This window comes from Seriola lalandi, unplaced genomic scaffold, assembly GCF_002814215.2.
Source record: "Seriola lalandi dorsalis isolate HSWRI2012SDOR001 ecotype SW California unplaced genomic scaffold, Sedor1 jcf7180002054144, whole genome shotgun sequence".
In the NCBI taxonomy this organism is placed as follows: domain Eukaryota; kingdom Metazoa; phylum Chordata; class Actinopteri; order Carangiformes; family Carangidae; genus Seriola; species Seriola lalandi.
The window spans coordinates 74708-97765 of NW_019524697.1; the positions used below are offsets into that span (position 1 = coordinate 74708).

General features: G+C 37.4%; 3 protein-coding genes across 3 annotated transcripts; all 3 read left to right on the plus strand.

The window, feature by feature from the left end:
• The first annotated feature begins 2593 nt into the window (after positions 1 to 2593).
• LOC111653101 (olfactory receptor 52B2-like) lies at positions 2594 to 4135 on the plus strand. The gene has a single exon (XM_023403563.2). It carries the CDS (start codon positions 2594 to 2596, stop codon positions 3527 to 3529), a length of 936 nt encoding a protein of 311 aa, XP_023259331.1. The 3' UTR covers positions 3530 to 4135.
• Positions 4136 to 7163: 3028 nt separating this feature from the next.
• LOC111653085 (olfactory receptor 51I2-like) lies at positions 7164 to 8105 on the plus strand. The gene has a single exon (XM_023403546.1). It carries the CDS (start codon positions 7164 to 7166, stop codon positions 8103 to 8105), a length of 942 nt encoding a protein of 313 aa, XP_023259314.1.
• A 3418-nt stretch (positions 8106 to 11523) lies between these two features.
• On the plus strand, positions 11524 to 12792 carry LOC111653098 (olfactory receptor 10A3-like). Its single transcript, XM_023403558.2, has one exon. The coding sequence runs from the start codon at positions 11658 to 11660 to the stop codon at positions 12591 to 12593; it is 936 nt and encodes a 311-aa protein (XP_023259326.1). The 5' UTR covers positions 11524 to 11657; the 3' UTR covers positions 12594 to 12792.
• The last annotated feature ends 10266 nt before the right edge of the window (positions 12793 to 23058 follow it).

Sequence of the window (23058 nt, forward strand, 5' to 3'; positions counted from 1 at the left end):
GATGATGGTACATTGTGGCCATAATGGGACACAAATGGTCAGTAACAATACTCAGACAGGCTGTGGCATTCAAACCATGATTGACTGGTATTAAGGGACCCGAAGTGTGCCAAGGAAACATCCATTACACACCATTAAGCCACCACCACCACCAACCTGGATTGTTGACATAAGGCAGGTTGGGTCAATGGATTCATGCTGTTCATGCCAAATTCTAACCCTACCGTCTGTGCGCCTAAGCAGAAATCCAGACTCATCAGACTACATTACATTTTTCCAGTCTTCAACTGTTCAGTTTTGCTGAGCCTGTGTCCACTGCAGCCTCAGATTTCTGTTCTCGGCTGACAGGAGTGAAACCTGACATGGTCTTCTGCTTGAACCGTGTACAATTGTTATAAAGTGCACAGGGGAAAGACCAGAGAAAGTAATTCGAGGGTCAAATCAATTAACAAAGCAACACAAGGGTCCATTACGTCCATTTCTCTTGGGTGAGACGATTAGTCTAATGTTCTAATGTCCTAACTGCCCTTTTGTGTGCATGAACAATGAACTAGTCCCCAAACGCCTGATGTGACCACTTCAGTTACATGCTATTTCAATTAGAATTTTTCTCCTGTCAGATGTATCAAAAAATATGAAAGGACCCAACAGTGTAATATTTATATGGTTATATATTTGTATATTTTGAATTTATTGAGGTATTTCACATATTCATTAAAAGTAGGAATATCTTTGTATAAAACAATGAAGATGGATAGAGGACAAACAAATTTTCAGTAAAGACTATGTTGTGGCACTGTGAATTTAATCTGTTAAAATGTTTTTACATAGAAACACACTTGATTCAAGTTAAAGTATCAAATGTTTACAAGTTATCATGTCACATGCAAACTCACTGGCTACAGCCTCCCATGGGTGTTATTTAACAACATCCTCATTAGCAAATAACAAGGACAGTCATTATCAACCAGAGGTTTACTAGGCTAATTGTCCAGAGATTAATTGTGTTGTGAGACAGTTAATAACACATCATTTAATCATGTCTCAATGGGACTCATTAATAAATTAGTTTCGAAAAAGTAATGAGGCATCTAGCTGATGTAATTCTGCCAACTTGTATTGTATCCTGTTACATGATATTGTCGCAGTAGCCATTTAAGCCGTAAAGCTCCTGGAAAAGATCATTTCCAGTATTCCTGCGCAATATCATTAAAACCTTAATGTAATGGAAATGAAGGAAAAGAAAATAATTTTAAAGCCAAATTTTGAAATCCAGCCAGGTCTCAGCAGCACTGTAGGCCAAAATGTAGATTTGAAATTAGACTTCATAGTCCACCATTAAAATGACAACTAACTCTGTTGCTGGGGTTATAAAACAGAGATACCTGTAAATGTAAGAGGTTAAAGTGACTGCAAAATAGTGAATATATAAAAAGCCCAGCCTCTTTGGATTGATTGTCCCACAGTGTAGAGACTACAATACATTCAATATAATTGATAATTAAGAAAAGCCTTATACCTAAAGACATGTGACTGAAAAGATTACAGCCTATTTGTAATGTCAAATAAAAAACAATTATTATGAGAGCCTACAGGCCACTGATGCGGTACCATAATGTTTTTACAATTTAGTGAGGATTCAAAATAACTTTCTGTCACTCCTTTGAATCAACAGTGGTTATGGAACTACCTAAGGAAATGTTTGGATCAACAGTACTGGTCATTATTAAGTCCCAAATATATTATTTGAATCATAACCCGCTTATTGCTACAGAACACTTGTTCATCTTTTTTGCAAGAAGAGAAGATATTTTTTCTTTAATATGGCCTGATTTTTTCTGTTTGAATACAATCAATCACCAGGTTAGCTACAGCTCCACATTTCCAAAGAACTAAGTCAGTCTCACATCAGATACTACTGGTGTAGGTGCAATAAAACTCTTAATGGATTTAATGATAGTCCATTATTGTATTTCTGTTGTATCCATTTCATTTTAAATTGTGCTTTATCTGTTATATCTTTAGCCTGTTCCTTATGTCACTTTCGCTGTTACTTGTAATCACCATCTAATCTTATTTTATTCATTTGCTGTGAATGGATTCAGTAATTTGAGGGTATCTTTATAGTGAAGCCACTAACATCACCTCTAACTGGTGACATCACATTAAGTAATTTCAGGACACACTTTAGTAATTTATTTGGACCTAAAATTCATTCATTTAAAAAGCTGTAATTTGAAGATTCATATTATTTCTGGAAAAGTACTTTAATAAAATAGAATGTACCTTTAATACCTGCAGGATTCCATAGGTTCATTTTTCTTTATACAGGGATCTCAAAACATTTAACTTTCAGTAATCCTGACATTATTCACCTAATAAAGCCACTGACAGTCCCAGAGGCAAAAGATGACGTAAACAAGTCATGGTCATGGTGGCATTAAATAAAGCAAGGTGGGCAGGGCAGGTCTTAGCACTTCATGTAGTACTACTTTAAAAGTGACAAGTTGTCTAAACTGTGACTGCTTTAGACTTTGACTCAATTTTCAACAATGAATTATCATGACTGTTTTTCTCACTAATCAAAGCGAAAATGGAAAACAAATCTTTTGGGTTCCTCTCTGAGTTAACCCTGGATCCATTCATAATTCCACCCGGAGGAAAGTACCCCATATTTTTTCTTGGTATTACAATTTATTTTTTTGGCATCTTTTGCAACCTGACCTTGTTGACTTTGATCATTATGAAGAAGAACCTTCACAAACCCATGTATTTCATCCTGTTCAGTCTTCCGCTCAATGATCTGATAGGCATGACTGCAATGCTCCCAAAAGTACTTTCAGATATTGTTACGGAGACAAATAAGGTTTACTATCCTCTCTGTGTTTTACAAGCATTCTTGCTCCACATGTATGGAGGTGGAATTTTGTTTATTCTTGCAGCAATGTCCTTTGATCGTTATGTTGCCATCTGCATGCCGTTACGCTACAGCTCTGTTATGACCCCCAGGGTTGTCATTTGTATTATCTCTCTAGTTTGGGGTCTTGACTTTGTCTTGATTGTATCATTGTTCTCTTTGCAGACAAGGCTCCCAAGGTGCAAATCTGTTGTTATGAATGTGTTCTGTGATAACCCATCTCTACTGAAGCTCACATGTGGAAACAGGACAGTCAATAATGTCATAGGACTGTTTAACACAGCAGTCATGCAAGCTGTAAGTGTGTCCGTTCAGGCATTTTCCTATGTGAAGATTCTCATCACATGTGTGGCTACAAGAAGGTCTCAAGCAAAGACGAAAGCTGTCAACACATGTGTTGCTCAGTTGGTTATATTAATCACCTTTGAAGTTGTTGGAACTTTCACAATTTTATCTCACAGATTCAAAAATGTGTCAGCTGACTTGCAAAAGATAATGGGCATGCTAATATTTCTTGTACCCCCACTTTTGAATCCAATTGTATATGGGCTGTATACAAGTGAAGTAAGACACACACTCCTGAGAGTCTTAAAAAATAGAGTATCTGTCTAAATCTTTAGGTCAATTTTATTTGTGTAGCGCCAATTCACAACATGAGTTAGAGGGTAGTGGATGTCTAGACTTTCTCTTTATAATAGTAAAGTGTAGGTGATCAACAGTAATGAACTCTGTCTTTTTGAACTGCACTGTTCTATCTCAGGAGCACTCTGACAGTGTAAATGCTATTTTGGAAACAATATCCACTGAGTTTGGAATTGTAATAACTGCATGAACTAAAAGAACAGAACAGAATTTTATTTTGGATTTGAATATAGTTTTTTCCTAAGTACAAGTTGTTGGAAAATAAAAATTAAAAAATATTTGGAAAATGTGTGGAACATATTTCCATGTATAAATATACATATAAGTATGCATGTTACTACTTTGGAAAAAAGTTTTTATTGTGGTTCTGTTTGTGTTTCTTTTGGTGTGTGTTATATATGTGTTTTACAATGGTGAATAATTATGAATTATATTAGATATTAATCTCATAATGAACTTTGAACATTCAAATTACATTTTCATTTGAAGTCTTTTGAAAACTGTCTGAAATTTAGCTGCTTTACTTGTTATTACCATCTTCACAGATGACTGCATAAATATACACTAGAAAGGAGAGTGAACCTTGTAGCCTGTTTTCTTTTAGTGTTCACATTTTTATTTATTTTTCGTGCACTCCATGCACCATACTGCATCTACCTGGTGTGTGTAATGCAAATAACTTGCAGTTGCACTGCTATTATTGCTGAATCCAAAACAAACAAAAATAAAGTTTGTACAATATATACAAGATGTGCTGATGTTTGCTGTGTGGTCCATTAATAAAATCTGAAACATATTTCAAGTTGTTTCAGTAATTCAATGAAAACAAACAAAAATGAAAAACAGCCCAAATAACATTTGTTAATTGGATACTTATTGTATAACCAGGTATCGTTTTTATATACAGTAACTGAAAGAAAAAGACTGAGATAAATTTGCCAGAAATTTTGACATTAAAATGTTCTTGGTGTTGGAGGACAGACTTAAAGATACTATATGACTGAGTCATTATGTAATGATTAGTTCATAAATATCCATGAATCAACATACTGAACACCTTCACAAGTCATTCCCGATTAGTTGACTACTTATTACTATACCAATAATTACAGTAGTTCAGAAGTTCATTACCTTGCAATTGCCTTACCATTATTTATCCTTTTTGTGCCTCATCAAGTAAAATAAAATACCATTTGACAAAATGTGTTGCTACTTAATTCACAATCAATTCCACTAACAAACCAGAGACAGCAGAGATCACAAAAACATTTTAATCATTATATTTAGAGCACATCATTCAGATCCATAAGTCATATTACGTAGCATTAGCAATGCTGACATGTTGAAATAAATGAAACAAAGAGAATTTACACTGTACCCAGTGTAAATGAAATTTAAGAATTTCATTATGGAGCTGTGTGGAAAGGCAGTAGCAGCAAAGACAAACCAAGTCTTTGCTAGATTTCTCACAAGAGTCCATCCTGCCAGGTTCCAAGCTACTTGCTTATGGCTTTGAGGGAGGAACTAGTGGCAGCTAAAGAAAAGTGACTGTTTTGGTATTTGTAAGACTGCCTTTTACACACACATTTTCCTTACAAAGTCAGAAAGAATCGTCCACTGACAATTTGCTTTCCAAGCTCCTCAGACTGAAGCCTGTTGTTGTGTTGTGTTTCCTTTTTGCCACTGTCCTACTACCTCATATGATGATTTTTCTGAAAGTGCCTCTCAGTTTCCAAACAATTTCCTTCCCAGATGGTTCTGTGTAACAAACCATCTGGTGCGTCAGGGTATGACCTTGTAGTTGTTAAGCAAGATCAGAAAAAAACATTTTAATCATCATACTCAGAGCACATATACATAAAAATTCACATCCATAATATATATCATATAAACATCCATATATATCATTTTTGTGACTTGCCCACATCATTAGCTGTAGAGCAGTGGTCCCCAAACTAAGGCCCGCGGGCCGGATACGGCCCGCCCCCACATTTGGCCCGGCCCCCTGAACTATTATTATTTATTTCATTAATAGTGTTATTATTTATTTCCTGACTTTTTTTTCTGTGAAGAACCCGGAAAGGGTTATTTGGTTATGTGTGGCTTTCTAGAAAACAATAAATTTTTACGTTTAGGAACCCCTGCGATCGTCACACTTTTTCTGTTACAAACTGAACCCGGCCCCCCATCAGAGAAGTGAAAAGTTATGTGGCCCTCACAGGAAAAAGTTTGGGGACCCCTGCTGTAGAGATTTCTTTACAGAAGAGAAACTTCAAGCTGAAGCTAAACATTTAAAAAGGCATGAAATAATTCCTAGTTAACTTTCCTATCACACCAGGGAGTTCGCACTGTGGGTGGAAGAAAGTTTCCTTGTGGCCTGACCCCAAATGTGATGTTTCAAAGGAAGAAGATACCGTAGTGCTACCAGAGTTTTCCTGATGATTTACTAAGAGAATGGTACACTGACTACTGTAGGTCACAGCCGATGCCAAAGCAAAGAAAGAAATTAATTCTGCCGTTACCCCTGAACCTAGTCTTGCCCTTAGACTCTCCCACACAAAGTATAGCCAATTTCACACAATGCACAGTGCACACACTTTAACCTACAAAATCTGGATGATACCCTATCTCAAAATGTAAACATCATATAGCCTTTTGATTTGGTATACCGATGCTCCCTGATCATTTTTTTGCCATGCATGAGATTTTTTGAAGTAACATCCTGGAACGAAGAGATGCATTATTTTTTCGTTCACTCCTCTCTACAGTGAAACTGGTGCTGTCACTGGCTGTGTACTGCAGCATAATTGTGGTAAAAATACACCTTAGTTGAATTTGTCTTATGCCACAATGGTTTGCTATGTCAAGTTCCATGAAAAGGTATGAAACAAGTTTAAAAGGACTGAAATTTTTTTATTGGAATTTTTTTCCTTGGTAGAATATCTTAGTTGAATGTGTGGTAATTGTTGTTGAAAGTTTCTTATCCAGTTCTTATGGGATATTTTCATAACATAAAAAAACATAATATCTGAAATTTGCTTGTAACTCAGTAGTGACAATCAATAAAACTGACAGTAAACCTCTCTCCAGATCTGTTTAGAAACCTTTGAAATTGAGCTGTTTGCTTAAACACCTAAAATACTCTGATCATTCAGAGACAAGTCGAGGATTTCAAGGATTTAAATGTATTCATCAGGTAAAACAATAAATAAAATATCTACACAAATATATATATATATATATATATAAATAAAATATATAAATATATATATATATATATATATATAAAAACTATGTCAGTCTAGTTACAACAGTTTCCTGCACTATGATGTAATGTGCTTTGTATTCTCATGGGTTATCTCAGTGTTTACAGTAAATGCCTATAAAAGACAGTCATTTTCATGGCTTCTTACAACACAGTGCAGGTGAGGGTAAGATAACATATTACAACAGGTAAGACAATAGGGGTACATTTGAATCAATGCAAAACACTTCATTTAAACTTGTTTGTTAATAAGGACATTTCTTTCAGGTGAAGCTCCATCAGTTTCAAGGAACTTTTTTTTCCCCAATAGTGGAGACAACACTACAAGACTGTATAATTATGTATACAAATGCATCTTCTGGGATAGTACTTACACTGGCAACATTGGGCTTATATACTTCACATATTTATCCTGTGTTTGTATTTGGAACACTTGCCTATTTAATTATTGTCTTTTGCAATTTGCTGGTATTAGCAGCTATTGTTGTGAGTAAAAAGCTACATAAGCCCATGTATATCCTGCTGCTCAACTTGCCCATCAGTGACACGGTCGGAGCTACAGCTTTTTTCCCTCAGCTACTTTCCAGCATTGTGACAGAGAACCGACTGATTTCCCATCCTGCATGCGTAACTCAGGCTTTTTTGATTCATATTTATGGTACAGCAAACTTGATGATCTTGAGTGCCATGACATATGACAGATACATTGCCATATGTTGTCCTTTGAGGTATAACGTTACCATGAGTCCAAATACCTTAATTAAAATTATCATTGCAATATGGCTCATAAATTTCTCATTGATGGTCACGTTGTTTTTGTTGCTTGTGCGATTAAAAATGTGCAGGACGAATGTAGTGGATTTGTACTGTAACAATCCATCGTTATTGAAACTGGTCTGTGAGGACACCACGGTGAACAACCTCTATGGAATAGCTGGTATCTGCTTGCTTCAAGGCGGATCACTGTTTATAATAATTTACACGTATGCACAGATTTTGCGTACATGTGTTATGACTAATCTGTCACATGCCCGGAAAAAAGCCATGCAGACCTGTGGTACACATTTGGTTGTTTTCTTAATCTTACAAATCAATACTGTGGGTACGCTCATTGCTCATCGGATTGAGAGTGCATCCCCATACATAAGAAGGGCTCTTGGTGTGTCAATTTTAATATTTCCCCCTCTTTTAGATCCAATTATATATGGACTGAAAACCGCAGAACTCAAGCAGAGCATTGTAATGTTCCTAAAAAGAAATCCTTGTTCAACCAAGTTCTAACCAGTTTTCGATTTTTGTCAGAATTTGTTGAAACATGACATGATGACATTATGCCTTAGGTACACCTACACTGGCAAGAAAAAGTAAGTGACCCCTTTGGAATTATCTGCATTTGTGTGTGAATTTGTCTTAACATATGGTCAGATCTTCATTTAGGTTACAATAACGACCAAACACAATCTAGTTGAACTAATAACTCAATAATAAATAATAATAAATCATTGTATTGTTCTTGTCCATATTGAAAAACATCATTCAATCATTCACAGAGTAAGTTGGAAAAAGTATGTGAAGCCCCAGCTAAAGGAAATGCTTATTTGAGGTTATTGTTGTGAAAGGAGGTTCGACCAGTTTAGTTTTTCATTTACTGTTTCTTACCACTGTACATTGTGATAAACCTGATTTCAGATTCCTGTATCATTGAAGGTTTAGAGAGTATCCATCACCAGCAATATGCCATATGTTACTGCACTGTGGAGAAGTTAACGCATCTCTCTGTTGGATGATTACACTGTATGTCTTGTGAATAAGCTGTACATGTCTTTTTCTAATGTTCATATGTATGTTCACTTGTGTTTGTCAGCTGTGCTATAACCTCTACAGAACACACATCAACAACTTAGGTAATTTCTCTCCCTATGATAGCCACTGTAAGTAATTTTAATAAATGTAACTATGAAGTGGACAAGATCCTTGCAAAACTGCCGAAAGATATGGAAGGAAAGACATACAGTGAAATATTTTGTTGAAATATTCTATATTATTTGTTTCTCTATTAATTTAGCACCAATGTGAACGTCTCAACACTAATTTTATCATTTCTAATATGTGGATGGATGGACTAAAATAAAACAATGATTATCTCAAATATGTGCAACCCTTGTGACTTCCTTGACATTGCAATAAAAGTAAATGAAAGTAAATACATTTGTTGCCAAATTTCACTGTGTTAAAATGTCACTGACTATAAATGGTATACAGTCGAGAATCCATCGTTCTACGCTCAAAGCAATTCGCTTGTGGCTGAACCGCAGTGGTTCAGACCGATGGAACTACTAGAACCTACAGAAAAGTGACAGCTCTGGTATTCATCAGAGTGCCTTTTATGTGCAAATTTTCCTCTCAAAGATGAAGAATCATCCCCCAACATTCTCACTAGCTTTCAAAGCTGCTCAGAATTTTGACAGCGACTGCCCTTTTCCAAACAACTTTTCCAACTGGATTGAATGGATGGAGGAGAGAGGCACCAAGATTAGATCAATGAGAGAAGGTTGTCCAACGCGATAATCAGGATTTCTGTTTTATTTGTGTTTAACTGCAGAAAATTATTTCACATCCAATGCTTAAGAGTCTTGTTTTTGTCTCTAAATACCCACTTTGAACCCCACACTTGAAAAGCCATATGCCCAAGGCAAAAGAACCCAGATGACATCATTTGGGGTTGAATGGGTCATCAGCATGCACTGCTCCCTGCCACTCTGTCTCTTCTGATGTTACCACAAAAGGGTGCCAAAAATTGCTATACATTATTGTGTGAAACCCAGCAGTGAGACTGTGATCAGCACCATATACCCAGGTTGATGATGGAAACACTGATTGATAGACACTCTTCTAATTGTGTCATTTTAGTAATTGAAAAGGAGCAAACATTTTTTTAAATCTATATCTGGATTCTGACTGAGAGCAACCCTGTCTCCTAGAAATTACATTTATATATTACTAAATTGTTTGTATTCCCAACAAAGTTGTCAAATGCAGTTCCTGCCTGGATTATGTTCACAGACGAGGTCTTTTTAAGTGATTGAGGCATGACATTTATCTACCATACCAGAGTCACAGGGTGGAGGTGGATGGCAAACATACAAAGTGCTGACATTGACTCCAGAAACCGGGGTTTGCATCCTGGGTCCCAACTGTTTAGGTTAATACATATATTTGTCAGGACCATGTTAAAAAAAACTAAAAAATCTATGTCATAAAAAATGCAATTTACTAAATTTAGCTACAAGCTAATTTCCAAAGCATGACACGTTGTAGTGCTTTATAGGTTTAGGCAACAAAAGCACTATTGTTAAGGTTAAGGAAAGATTGTGGTTTTAGTTACATGTTAATAATCATGCTATGATTTGTGATGCCACTATGAATTCTTTCTGTATTAAACCAGACCATGATCTTTCCCTAACCTTAACCAGTGAGTTCCTGAACATAACCATAAAAAAAGTTTAATAATGCTGTAGTCAGTGGGTACAGTATTACAAGATTGGATATTTTTGTGAAAAATAAATGAAATATATTGTTAATGTTTTGCAGGGCGGCATGGCGATACAGTGGTTAGCGCTGTTGTTTCAAAGCAGGAAGGTTCTGGGTATGAACCCAGGGCCTGGGGCCGTTCTGTGTGGAGTTTGCATGTTCTCCCTGTGCTTGCGTGGGTTCCCCCTGGGTGTTCCGGCTTCCTCCCACAGTCCAAAGACATGCACAATAAATTAACTGGCAACTCAAAAGTGCCCATAGGTGTGAACGTGAGCGTGACTGGTTGTTTGCCTGTATGTGTCAGCCCTGTGATAGACAGGCGACCTGTCCAGGGTGTTCCCCGCCCTCCCCCAATGTCAGCTGGGATTGGCTCCAGTCCGCTTGTGACCCTATAAGGATAAGCGGTATAGATAATGGATGGATGGATGTTAACATTTTACTGGTATAAGTTCAGTATCAATGTTTTTGCGACTTGCCAGATGTGTTAAATACTTAATAATTATTAATAATTATAATTAATAATTTCCTCATTATGTTAATAGGAATATTAGTTTCCTTCAAAACACATTTGCTATTGCAAATTAGTTGTATATAAATGTAATTTCTAGGAGACACGGTTGTAAAAAAGTAATTTTATTCTTATGTACAGCCACTTCTTATGATGTAATAAACAGCGGTTTAGAGGCTCAAACATTTTGACTTCGATTATTTCACTGTGTGGGTGGTGGTGAGGCAACTATAAGTCATATTCTTCAAAAGCCCCTTGAGAGTCAGTGACTGTCATGAAAATCTTAAGATAAACTTTATGATAACCCAGAAGACTCCAGGGAACTGCTAGCTGTTCAACAAAAATCATGTCTATATAACTGGTAATCCCTCTGAAGGTCTTGCCAGTTGGTCATTGCCAGCATTGCCAGTACTGGGTAGTGATGATTTATTTAACTTGGAAGTAGATGGATGTGTCGTAATTTGTCTTATTATTTATCTAATACACTAACATGTTATCTATTTAGGCTATATATGATGTGTGAAATGTATGTGGACACGAGGTGAAGCGGTGCGGATGCATTAAGGTTTTCATTTGGTTAGTTCTGTCCTTACCAGTAACAACTTGCAACAAATTTGCTTATAACTTAAATTTAACTGCAATATTTATATCGTCTCTTTATCCATTTCTTGTCTCAATATGTCCTCCCATGTTCTTGCTGAGGCGATGTTGCATGATGCATGAAATAGAAAAATGCAATTTAATAATGAAATGACTAATCATTTTTCAACGGTCTAGGGAGGAGGCACATAAAAATGGACAACTTGTACAACACATCATCTACTTTGGTGCTGAGTGGCTTTAATCTCCCTCCTGAAAGTGTCATTCCTGCATTTCTTATTGCAACTCTGAGCTACATGATCATACTTTTCTGCAACCTTATTCTAATCCTCACCATTGTACTGAACAAATCTTTGCATCAGCCCATGTATCTAATTTTGCTCAACCTTCCTATCAATGACCTTATAGGCTCCACAGCACTCTTTCCACAGATCATTAAAGAAGTACTGACCAACAGCAGGACTATACAATACTCAGCTTGTGTTGTCCAAGCGTTTTTTATCCATATCTATGCAGGAGGTACTGTGTTTATTCTGACTGCTATGGCATACGATAGATACATTGCTATATGTTGCCCTTTGAAATACAACACTGTTATGACTAATGCTCGCATTATGAAAATAATCACAACTGTATGGATAAGTTGTTTAATTTTAATAACTGTGCTTTTTATTCTGCTTTTGCGTTTACCCCGCTGTCGATCGGAAATGACTCACCTCTACTGTGATAATCCATCTTTGCTGTCTCTGGTCTGTGCCAACACTACCATCAATAACATTTACGGGCTTTTTATAGTTGCTCTTACACAAGTGATTGCTAATGGAATGATTTTGTATACATACCTCCAGATCCTTGTTGCATGCTTCAGATCCAAACGATCAGACACTAAGACCAAAGCTCTGCAAACCTGTGCTACACACCTAACAGTTTTTCTCCTGTTGGAGTGTCTGGGGCTTTTCACTATCATATCATACAGAATAAAAAACATTTCTCCACATTTAAGGAGATTCATGGGGGTGTCAACATTAATTTTCCCCCCAACAGTGAATCCAATCATCTATGGACTGAAAACAAAAGAAATTAAAGAAAAAGTAGTGCACTTTTTTAGAAACAAAATCCTTCCAAGTTGATGCCCTGTCACTGCTTTTTATGCAGTGAGCTGAAACTTTTTGCAAGAGAGATTTTCTTCTTCCATCAATGTTTTATTTGTCTTGCTACCTTATAAATAAATTCTTTGCTACAAAATCCCTTTCTTTTAGCTAAAAAGCTAATAAAGCACAGTTCCTTTGCGTTGTTCAAGAATGTTTCTGACAAAAGTTAATGTTCAAATAATGCACGGAATGGGTTTGACAGTAATTTAGCCTTTTGACTAAATATTGTACAAAGTAAAGCTAAATAATTACTGCCACATTTTGAGCAAGTAACTCATTATTGCTTTATTATTGTACTACTATGCTTGAAAATCAATTGCAAATACCGATCATTTTCCCTCCTCCAGCACTTGCACCCAATACAAAAATGTTTACCAATAGATCACCAGTGTTTGTCAGTAATGAACTTCAGGACTTGTATATAGAGCTTTGTTAGCCTTGTTAGTCTGCTGTTTCTATGTTAATATACATTAATTATTACTATTGTTTGTTTTAATGTGATGCTCTTAAAAGGTTGTCTAATTGCCATGGCATGAAATAATACCTCCTGAAACCTGTTAAGTTAATTGATGTGTGATGTGTGCTTACTCTTGGCAAACATACAAAAATGAGGATGAAATTGTAGTAAAATTTTGATCTACAGATTATTAAAGTAGCACTACGTGGAATCTGACAAAGATATGACTCAGTGTCTAAATTGTGTTATTTGCACCTTAAATGAAGCAAACAGTAAACAGGCTGTGAGTGTTGTCAATCATCCATATCATGTGTATCTTCTGTCCAACTATACACAATAGGTAATGGTTAGCTATTACAAAACCTTCCATACTACAGTACAATCATCCCTTCAGATTACTTTGTGTAGTCACAACATAAATACAGCAGAGGGCGCTATTAGTGCACATTAGACTCATTTATACCAATAATGGTACAATGCTGTATGGATCTGTTGCAGTTTGTGTGATTTGCTGCCCTCTTGTGTCTTCTGAAAGAAAAGAAAGAAAGCCAAAAAATGCTACTGATAATATGTGGCTCCAGATAGAACTGAAACCAGTTTTACATTTCAGTACATTGACCATTACTATAGCCCAAGCCCTTATTTATATTTTGTCATAAATAGGTCCAGATTAACAAATTACATCATCTAATAGGATGTACACATCTACAGAACCCTGATTATTTAATAATTAGCAGGTACAAAATAATTGCATATAACTAAATGTTAATGTTTGCTTGCCTTAGTTTAGCCTTCATGTCGTTGTTTTGGCTGTGTCACTGTGTATCTTTCTGTATAGTACATTTGTTCTGTATATTGTGTGTAAATAAAGTGAGAACTACTGGGAATCAAATTCTTTGTATTTTAAAAACACACTTAGATAAACAACAGCACAATAAAGATGATCCAGATTCTGATTAAGATTACTAAAATTTTCCATTAAATTGGTGCTTGTAGGCTGCCATATACTGTAAAGTTAAGATTATCAAATAAGTCTGTATAATTACATGTATATATATGTTATATTACAGCTTGACTGTTGCGCAATATTATTGTTCATGGTGTTAGACTTAGAAACAGCCTAACTACAGTGTTTAAAACTAAAAAAAAATCTAGTTAAACAGACTGAAGATATATCTTTGCACATTAACCCCTCAGTCATAGATTTTACACTATAATTCATTTAAATGTCTGCTGACTGTCATTTTGAATTTCTGATAACTTCGATGCTCTGTGACAACCACTAACAAAGCAAACTACAACCACATTGCAAGCGTCCTGGACTTATTTTGCAAATAGTGGCAAAGTTTAAAAACCTGCAGTGGTTTCATAAAGCATTCAGACCCATTTTTTTTAAATTTATTATTTAGGCAGTTAGAAGACAAGTGAATGATGAAAAATGAAATTAAAGTGGAAAATGTGATAATTTCTCCAGTGTCGGGTAAAGTGCCAGTTATGAGAAAAGAGAGATGTATATGATAAGATATGATTTATAATTAGAAAATTAGGAATAGAGCAATTTGAGTGGATCCTCACTTTTTATATTACCAGGTAATGTTCTGTGGCATTTGAGGTTGTGCTCAGATCCACATATAGTATGATTTCATTAACGACAGATGTATGGCTCGATAATGCCTAAACACTGACAAGGAAGCTCCCTCTGACACAGCAAGCACCATGCAATGCAAGGCCTCGTTTGTCATAAGTCACATAGTTTTCTGCAGAACAATATAAGCCTCGAAGCAGGGCTTCATGAGGCACACACCTTCATTCCAGGTACACAGAGCCTTGGCTTCATACGTACCATTACTACTTTTTGCCTGTTTATTGGACTTTGGACTGCTACCTGTGAAATTCTGGATCTGCTAGCCTCCAGCCTAACTCCCAGAAGGCTAACTTCCTGCCTGTTATCATCCAGCTTCAGCCTCAGCTGCTCTGTGTCTCTGAGCAGCTGAGGCTGTCACCCATCTGGACACTGAGTTGACCACACCTGCTCATAATCACCAGTTGACACTTCCTGCTAACAAACTAATGGGCAGACTACTGAAGATGACCAGCCAGGTCATCTGGCTGTCTTCCTGGTGCTCCAGTTGCCGGTCTTCAATGTGCCTGGTTCTCAGCTTCGCCTATTGGCTTGTCTGGCCCACCAGTCATTAGCCAACTACTCTGGACCAGTATCCTGCTCTTCCTCTTCCTCCGCCTCTGCCATCAGCTGCCTGGCTGGCCTCTAACGGGATCCTGCCTTCGTCACCGCACACCAGAGTGGTCCTGCCTTCGGCCCTGCCTCTGCCCAGCCTCCAGTCCACCCTCCTGAGCAGCTCTGCCTGTCTGTCTGAGATTCTCAGTTCTCCTGCTCATCAGTTCTGCAGATTTTGGTCGGTCTAGGGTCTTCTACTCCGCCCCTGCCCAGCCCTTGGGCTGTTTGTCTGTGACCCCCAGCTCCATTCATCAGCTCCATGTTCACTCTTCCTGTCTGTTTTTCCTGGATTTTGGACATTTAGCCTTTTTATTGGACTTCTTGGATTCCTGCCCACGAATTTCTGGATTTGTTTGCCTGTTTGGAATGCATTCTCTGGTTTTGATCTTTACCTGTCTCAACATCCCGAGAGCCTTTGTTCCTTTTTGTGTTAATAAATCTTTAGAGACTATACACAATAAGCCTCTGTGCGTCTGCATTTGGGTCCTTTCACCTGTTTTCCTAGTATCAGCTGTGACATTTACCTTACTAAAAGCTACACCAAAAGGCCTACTACACAACACACACTTATCAGTATTTTAACTTGTGTGATGGTATATATAATTTTATATTACGATAAAATATGACAAAATTAAAGAATCGATGTATTTTTCACTGCAGATCAAAATGTCAGTTGTCATGGTGTAAAAGTTAATACATCCATGTATACTATAGCTTGTTAGTGCACAGAAGCATTCAAATTAAAGGAATTATGAGACTCAAGAATCACTCAAAAAGTGTATTTGAAGATGCTGTTTTACCATTATGTTAATTTACATTAAAAGTTTGTTCCGTTTGTTTCCTTTTTCCTTGCCATTTTATGGCTCCTTATACATCATGCACTCTTTATTGTATGTTATATAGAAGGATATGGGTCTGATCTAAAAAAGGTCCTCAGAATAATATTTTTTGCAGTTTGTTAGTAATTTTTTACCAGAATTTGATTGGTTGGCTGTGAGTGTGTCATCACCCATCAGTTGATCTCTTCTGCCACTGAACTCTGTTGCTAAGTGAGGCACAACTATCTGTTGTGTCATGGTTACCAACACTTGGCTACTGTTTCTTTCTTTAAGTTTGGTCATTAGCTTAATGACTTCTTTGTTTATGAACTGTTGATCGGAAAGATGTGTCACACTCAGCCCTCCGGAGTGATGTATTTTCAGTACTTAGCTCTGGTAATGAACCTCAGAGGGTTTGGTGACACACTGTAGTAAACAGCTGCTGTTTTGTTTTGCAACATCTCCAACTGTGACAAGTAAGCTTGTGGAAGTTAGAAGTGTGGTTTGCCTCTTCATTGTCTTTTATAAAGAAATACTTTAAAAAGTGTACACACACTTGATTGGCCATGGAAATGGTACTATAATATCTTACTGAAGTAGATGTAGAGTTCTCACAGTAACATTTGTTCATAGGCCACAAATTAACCAATAGTTCTCCAATTCAGTAATGTTAAAGTACTGAGATATTTTCTTTCAAAGAAAGCTTTCTCAAAGTCCGACATACAAGTGATAAGAGATTCAAAGCACACTTAATTAGAATTAACTAATTGTGCCATAGCATAATACTGTAGGTCTTTCCAGAAATAGATTAATGAAATACAATCACAAAACCACTTAAGTAAAAGTACAGCATGTGATTTTAAAATTAATTTCAAGTACATAAACAAATAAACTAAATTAGTATAACAGTACTTTTACTTATTTTCCACCCGTGGATTTTTATTAACGTCCCAGTTGTAATTACAGTTGCACAGTATGATGATACAGTAGGCCTATATGCTAACTTGTTAATCACAACACCGAAGCATCTTGAATTTGTTCGACAGCCCTACTGTGTTGACCTTGCAAAGCTTGAAAGACGTAGTAGCAAACAAGGATTACTTTTCACTACTAGGAGTTTAGCTGATAATTCCAGTCTTCAGTGTGGCAGCAGAGTGTAGGTTCAGCCTTCAGAACAAAATTAGAAGTAGCCTGGTCGGTCTGGTTCCATTAGCACCCAGTTTGTCATTCATATTTGACTTTTTAGGCACAATGGCCACATTGTTTTAGTTCCCTCTCCACTTTCACTCTGGGGGAAAAAAAAAAATCATTCATCTGCTTCGTGTGGTGTTGAAATGAAAAGTGACCACATGGTTAGTGTCTCATTCATCCTTTCTCTCCATGTTCTTGAAAATTAAATACTATGAAATAGGCTATGTCTCATTATCATTAAAAATTAAAATTGAAGTGATGGGTAATGATGGCTAAGTCTAATGCAATCTCTGTGCTAACCCCCTGAGATATTGTCCGACAGTCACATTTAAAACAGCTGGTTAGAACTGGTAATATTAGAGGGATTATTAGACCAGCGGAAAAACATTAGGAGTAAATACATGCACACTGAGACAAGTGAGACAGTGAAAGTCGATTCAGACACTCACTCAGAACCTTCAGCAACTAAATATAAGGGATCCTCATCAAAAATCTGTGTTTCTGATTTTAAAAAATCTCAGATTTTTTAAACCCTCAAATACTGAAATCAGCATGGGCCTTAAAATTCCTGTGTTGGATGGGCTCTCAATTAGATCATTTCTAGAGAACAGAGTAAGGAGATCTTCAGCTCTTCTAAACATCTATGTTTTTGTGTTTGACTATCCTCCACTTTCCATTTTGCCTTGTCTTGTCTTGCCCTCACTTGTGCTCCTCTCATGTCGTTTCTAGTTTTCCATCCGTTTCTGACTCTGCTGTTCCTCACTTGTCCACCAGGCGTTCTCAGTGAGCTCTCCTGTCTTCCACATCTGAAACTGTTTCATCAGCCCTGATCTACTGCCTGTCTTCCTAGCTGCTCTTTATCAACTGTTAGTGTCTGAGTGTACTATTTACTGTGGCAGGCATCTTTGTGATTAAATGTGTATTAAACTATATCAGTTTTGGGGAATGAATAAGGCATAAGAAAGGACATTTATGTTAACAAATTAGATTAAACTAGTTCAATTTAATGTGTCACAACTGCAAGAGTGAAATTAATTTGGGATTCAGTCATTTATTCTCATCATTCGAACATTATTATAACCAGTCTAACAACATTTTAGCATCGGTGTTTGCTCAATAAGCGATTTCATGCAAACACTGTAAAAACAGGACAAATTACAATCACACTGATAATGTTTTCACAGCAGCTGTGTCCCACAGTATTTGTAAACATTTTGCTTTCTGTTTGGTTAAACGTTTTTCCATAGATGCATTTTAAGTAACATCATCAGCACATGCCTCAGTGCAAGCCGGCAACAGTACATTTTTTAACTGCAAAAGTGAATACCATTAAAATTTGAATAATTTTCTAATTTTATATATGGCTGTTTTAATATGTAGATATTTTGTAACTGTTCATGCTAAAATCTGCATATTACAGTGTGTATTAAAGTGAGGAACAGTTAATGTTTTTATTATTTCGAAATAAAACACGCTTTCCAATTATTATTATTACCATTATTATAATTGATAATAACTTTCTGCACCTACGTGTAGGTTGTGATGAAGATGTACACAGAAATGATCAACTGAGATTTTCTCTTTCACCAGCAGCTGGCAGCAGTGACATCTGTGAATTGCTAGTATCTCCTCAATTACTGTGACATGCCTTTCTAATGCTAAATAAATTTAGTTACTGCTGAGCACATTCAAAGTTAGTGTTTGTTTAATTAATGTCCAATTAAAACCTTGTATCTCCAAATTTGATGATTATGAATATTTCATATAAACTGAAAGTTGAAAGCTTTCTTCATGGGTTGAGAAAATTCCCTTTGTTTCTCAAACTAAATTAACATTTTTAAAAAACCAATGCAATTTCTGACACATGAATTACAATCACAAAGCTGACAATGGGAGATGCATGTTTTTCTTTCTTTCTTTCTTTCTTTTCATTTACAGCACAATGACAATGCTGATTTTGACAATGACAATGCTGATTTTGACAATTAACACGGATTAGTTCTTTGTGTTCTTTTACAGCATTCAATATTTGTATTCTTTTTTTTTTTAAAGAATTTTTTGGGGCTTTTGTGCCTTTAATGGACAGGACAGTAGAGAAACAGGAAATGGGGAGGCAGAGAGAGGGGGAATGACATGCAGGAAAGGGCCGTCCGAAGCTGGAGTTGAACCGGGGGCCAGCTGCAGCGAGGACTGTAACCTCTATATATGGGGCGCCTGCTTAACCCACTGCGCTACGCGACACCCCCTGTATTTGTATTCTTGTAACAGTTTACATTGATGGTATGAGAGAACACTGTCATCTGGATTAGTTCTCGTCACACAGCTGTCACAGGTTTCTACCCTCACATTTGAGAAGCTGGTGCAAGCGACTGACTGCCATTTTGTTTAAAAAATTACCCCTTGCATATCTGGACTCTCCAAGACAGACAAAGGAGGGAGCCCCGCTCTGACCAATCATCGGTAGCATTAACTTTGTAAACTACAACAAAGCAAAACACCTAGCCATCACCCTAGCTCCTATGGTCAATAATACTCTACAAAACTCTCAGGATTTTGCCAACAAGGTTAGAAAAATAAAACTGGATTCAGATAAAACAATTGTATTCTACCACTGTTAACTCTTCACATGCATTCCCATCCAAGAAGGAGTAAAGACTATAAGGAAATGACTGTACATGACAGCCCCCTGTCCAACAGAACCAACCACGCCCAGGCCAAATATGTGCCCTGCTTGACCTCTGCCTGACTACCACCTATTTCCAATATAATGAGGGTTTCTACAGACAAAATGACGGCTGTTCGTTGTCTCCAATAGTGTCTAATCTCTATATGGAACAAGTAAAAAGCCCAGCCCTGGTCTCCTTCACAGGAACGGCTGGGTGCCACTGGTTTATGTACGTGAATGACACCTGGGTCGAAATCAAAACACGGGAAATGTAAGCCTTGACAGAACACATCAATGCAGTGGACAGTAACATCTAATTAACTGTGGATGAGATCAGCAGAAATAGTCCGGCCTTCTTAGACTGTGCTGTACACAATGAATCTGAGAGAAGCCCACACACACTGATCAATATTTACTCTTTGATTCTCACCACCCACTGGAGCGCAAACTGGGGGTTATCAGAACCATACACCTTCAGGCTCAGAATGTCTTAAAAGGACAGAGGGGATGGAGAAGAAACAAAAACACATCAGGGAAGTATTTAAACACGTGGTTAACCAAACTGGTTCTTCATGAAACCACAAAAAACTACAGGACAGAGAGAGAAGAAAACAACATTGAACAGCAACAGAACAACATTGTCCCTCCTTACATTGCTGGGGTATCTGTGAAACTGCACGATATTTAACAAACACAGAATCCCTGTGTACTTCAAGCCCAGTAACACTTTGAGGCAGAAGCTTGCCCACCCTACGGACACAACATCCAGTTATAAGCAGTTGATTGGAGTGAAGAATGCACGCACAGACCTGCATATTGGGGAAACAAAACAACTGCTTCACAAGTGCATGGCACAACACGGGAGAGCATAGTCCTCAGGTCAAGCCACCTCAGCAGTGATGTCCACCAACACCTGCAGGACAAGGGATGCTCATTTGAGGACTTAAATGTACACATTTTGGCCAGAAAAGACAGATAGTGTCAAATTCCATCAGATAGTCAACAGAGGAGGTGGTCTATGACACCACTTAACTTGGTGCTCTGGTTTCCTCCCATGGTCCAAAGAGATGAATGTTAGGGTAGATGTTAATTCTAAATTGCTGGTACATGTGATTATGAATGTAAATTTGTTTTTCTGTCCACCCAACTTTAGCTACAATACGCTCCTGTCCCTTTCAATCGTGAACAGGATAAACCATTTAGAAAATGCACAGATGAATATTCCATCATTTTTGCATCATACTTAGAAAAGAAAGAGTTACAAATTTTATTAGAAAGTAAATTCACAGTTCACAAGAATCTAAAACCATACAGTATGCTTGTGTCATAATATATTTTGTCAGGTTGAACAGTCGTACATGGAGATTGAATGTTTCCTCCTGGTGCTCCGGTTTCCTCCCACTGACCAAGGAGATGAATGTTAGGTGTTAATTCTAAATTGCTGGTACATGTGACTAGCGGTAAACCACATGCTGAGGGAATCCACAAATCACCAAAGTAATTGCAGTTCTTCAACAAAAACTCTTTCAAGATGTTAGTGTAAGGTGGAATAGCTCTTACCACTTGATCAGCTGACTGCAGAGATGGTCTGTTATCAGACCCAGAAGTGACACAAAGAGCAAAGGATTACACTGACCTCAAACCTGAACAGTGGAGTCTGCTGGGGGAGTTTGAACAAGGTCTCAAGCCATTTGAGTGTGGTACTGTTAATCTTAGTGGTGAGTCATACATGACCCTCTGCTCTCAACCTGCACTCATTAGGACTGTCCACACAGAATGCAGCCTTTGACAGCACCCATGTGCAGGTATATCAGGCTGCTGCAGCACAGGAAGTCTGGACAAGGTGGGGGGTTGAGATGACCTACAAAGATTCTGTAAATGTAGCTGCCCTGGATCCCAGGTTTTGTAGACTGAAATTCCTATCCCCAGAAGAAAGCCTAAAACTACAGGTAAAAACGCAAGCCCTTGCTCTAGAAGCAAAGAAGAGAGTAACAAAGAACCAGCAACAGCAACATACCACGGTGTCCCAAACATCAGCAGGTGTTACAGAGATGAGCTCTGTGTCTTTGATGACCACATTGCAAGGGTCAGACTCAGAAGAAACATCCAGTCAGAATGACAGTGGGGACAAAGGAGATACAATCAATGACTCAGGGAGAGAATAGATTCTCAGGTAATTTGGGGACCAGCCTCCGCCTAAAAGTGCAGCTCCTCTGTAGTGGAGGACAGAAAATGAGGCAAGGTTTCCCCTCTCTGGCTCTTCTGGCAAAGTCTTATTTGTGTGTCCCTGCCACATTAACACCTTCCTGGCATCTCCTCTCTGCACCTGGAAATATAGTTTCCAAGAAAATAGCTAGCCTAAGTCCAGAACGTGGACCTGGTGACATTCTTACCGCAACACACATGTCTAACAGACATTTGATTAAAATATTTGAGTTGGAGACTTGAAGCTGGACACGATTGTTTCTTATACTCTAAACACGTTGCTCTTTATCTAATATGCATATCATTTTTTTTATATTGTTAAGGATTTGTCATGTTTTGCCATGCACGACAATTTATGTTTGAGTTTTTGTATTATGTTTGCACTTTGAGTTTGGTCATTTCCTGTTTTATTTTGTAGTTACTTTCCTTGTCTCTCTTGATCTTATTACTTCCTGTATTTGTCCTGTTTCCCTCTAGTTTGATTGTCTTCCCCACCCTAATGTGTTTCACCTATGTTCAGTCACCCTTGCCTCCCTTATGTCTATTTAGTCTCTGTGCTCCCCTTTGTCTGGGTCAGTTCATCTGTTCCAGTCCTCTGTGTTACCGTTTTTTGTTTTTTTGGAGTAACATTAATCATGTAGATTAATCAACTATTCAAGAAAATAGTTGCTAGATGAATCGATAGAAAAATAGTCATTAGTCGCTACTACAACTCACAGTAGGCAAGGTCTTATTATTCCACTCATGACTGGGTTGATGTGATTTTATTTAAGATAAACACAAAGCTTGTGCTACAGAAAATGGACCAGACTCAGTGAATAGCTCCCTAAGCTTAACATGTCCTATGATAACTATTAATTTAGCTATACAGA

What these genes read in the sequence shown, in the direction of transcription:
- LOC111653098 (XM_023403558.2), top strand. Translation starts at nt 11,658, where the DNA reads ATGGACAACTTGTACAACACATCATCTACTTTGGTGCTGAGTGGCTTT.
- LOC111653101 (XM_023403563.2), top strand. Translation starts at nt 2,594, where the DNA reads ATGGAAAACAAATCTTTTGGGTTCCTCTCTGAGTTAACCCTGGATCCA.
- LOC111653085 (XM_023403546.1), top strand. Translation starts at nt 7,164, where the DNA reads ATGTATACAAATGCATCTTCTGGGATAGTACTTACACTGGCAACATTG.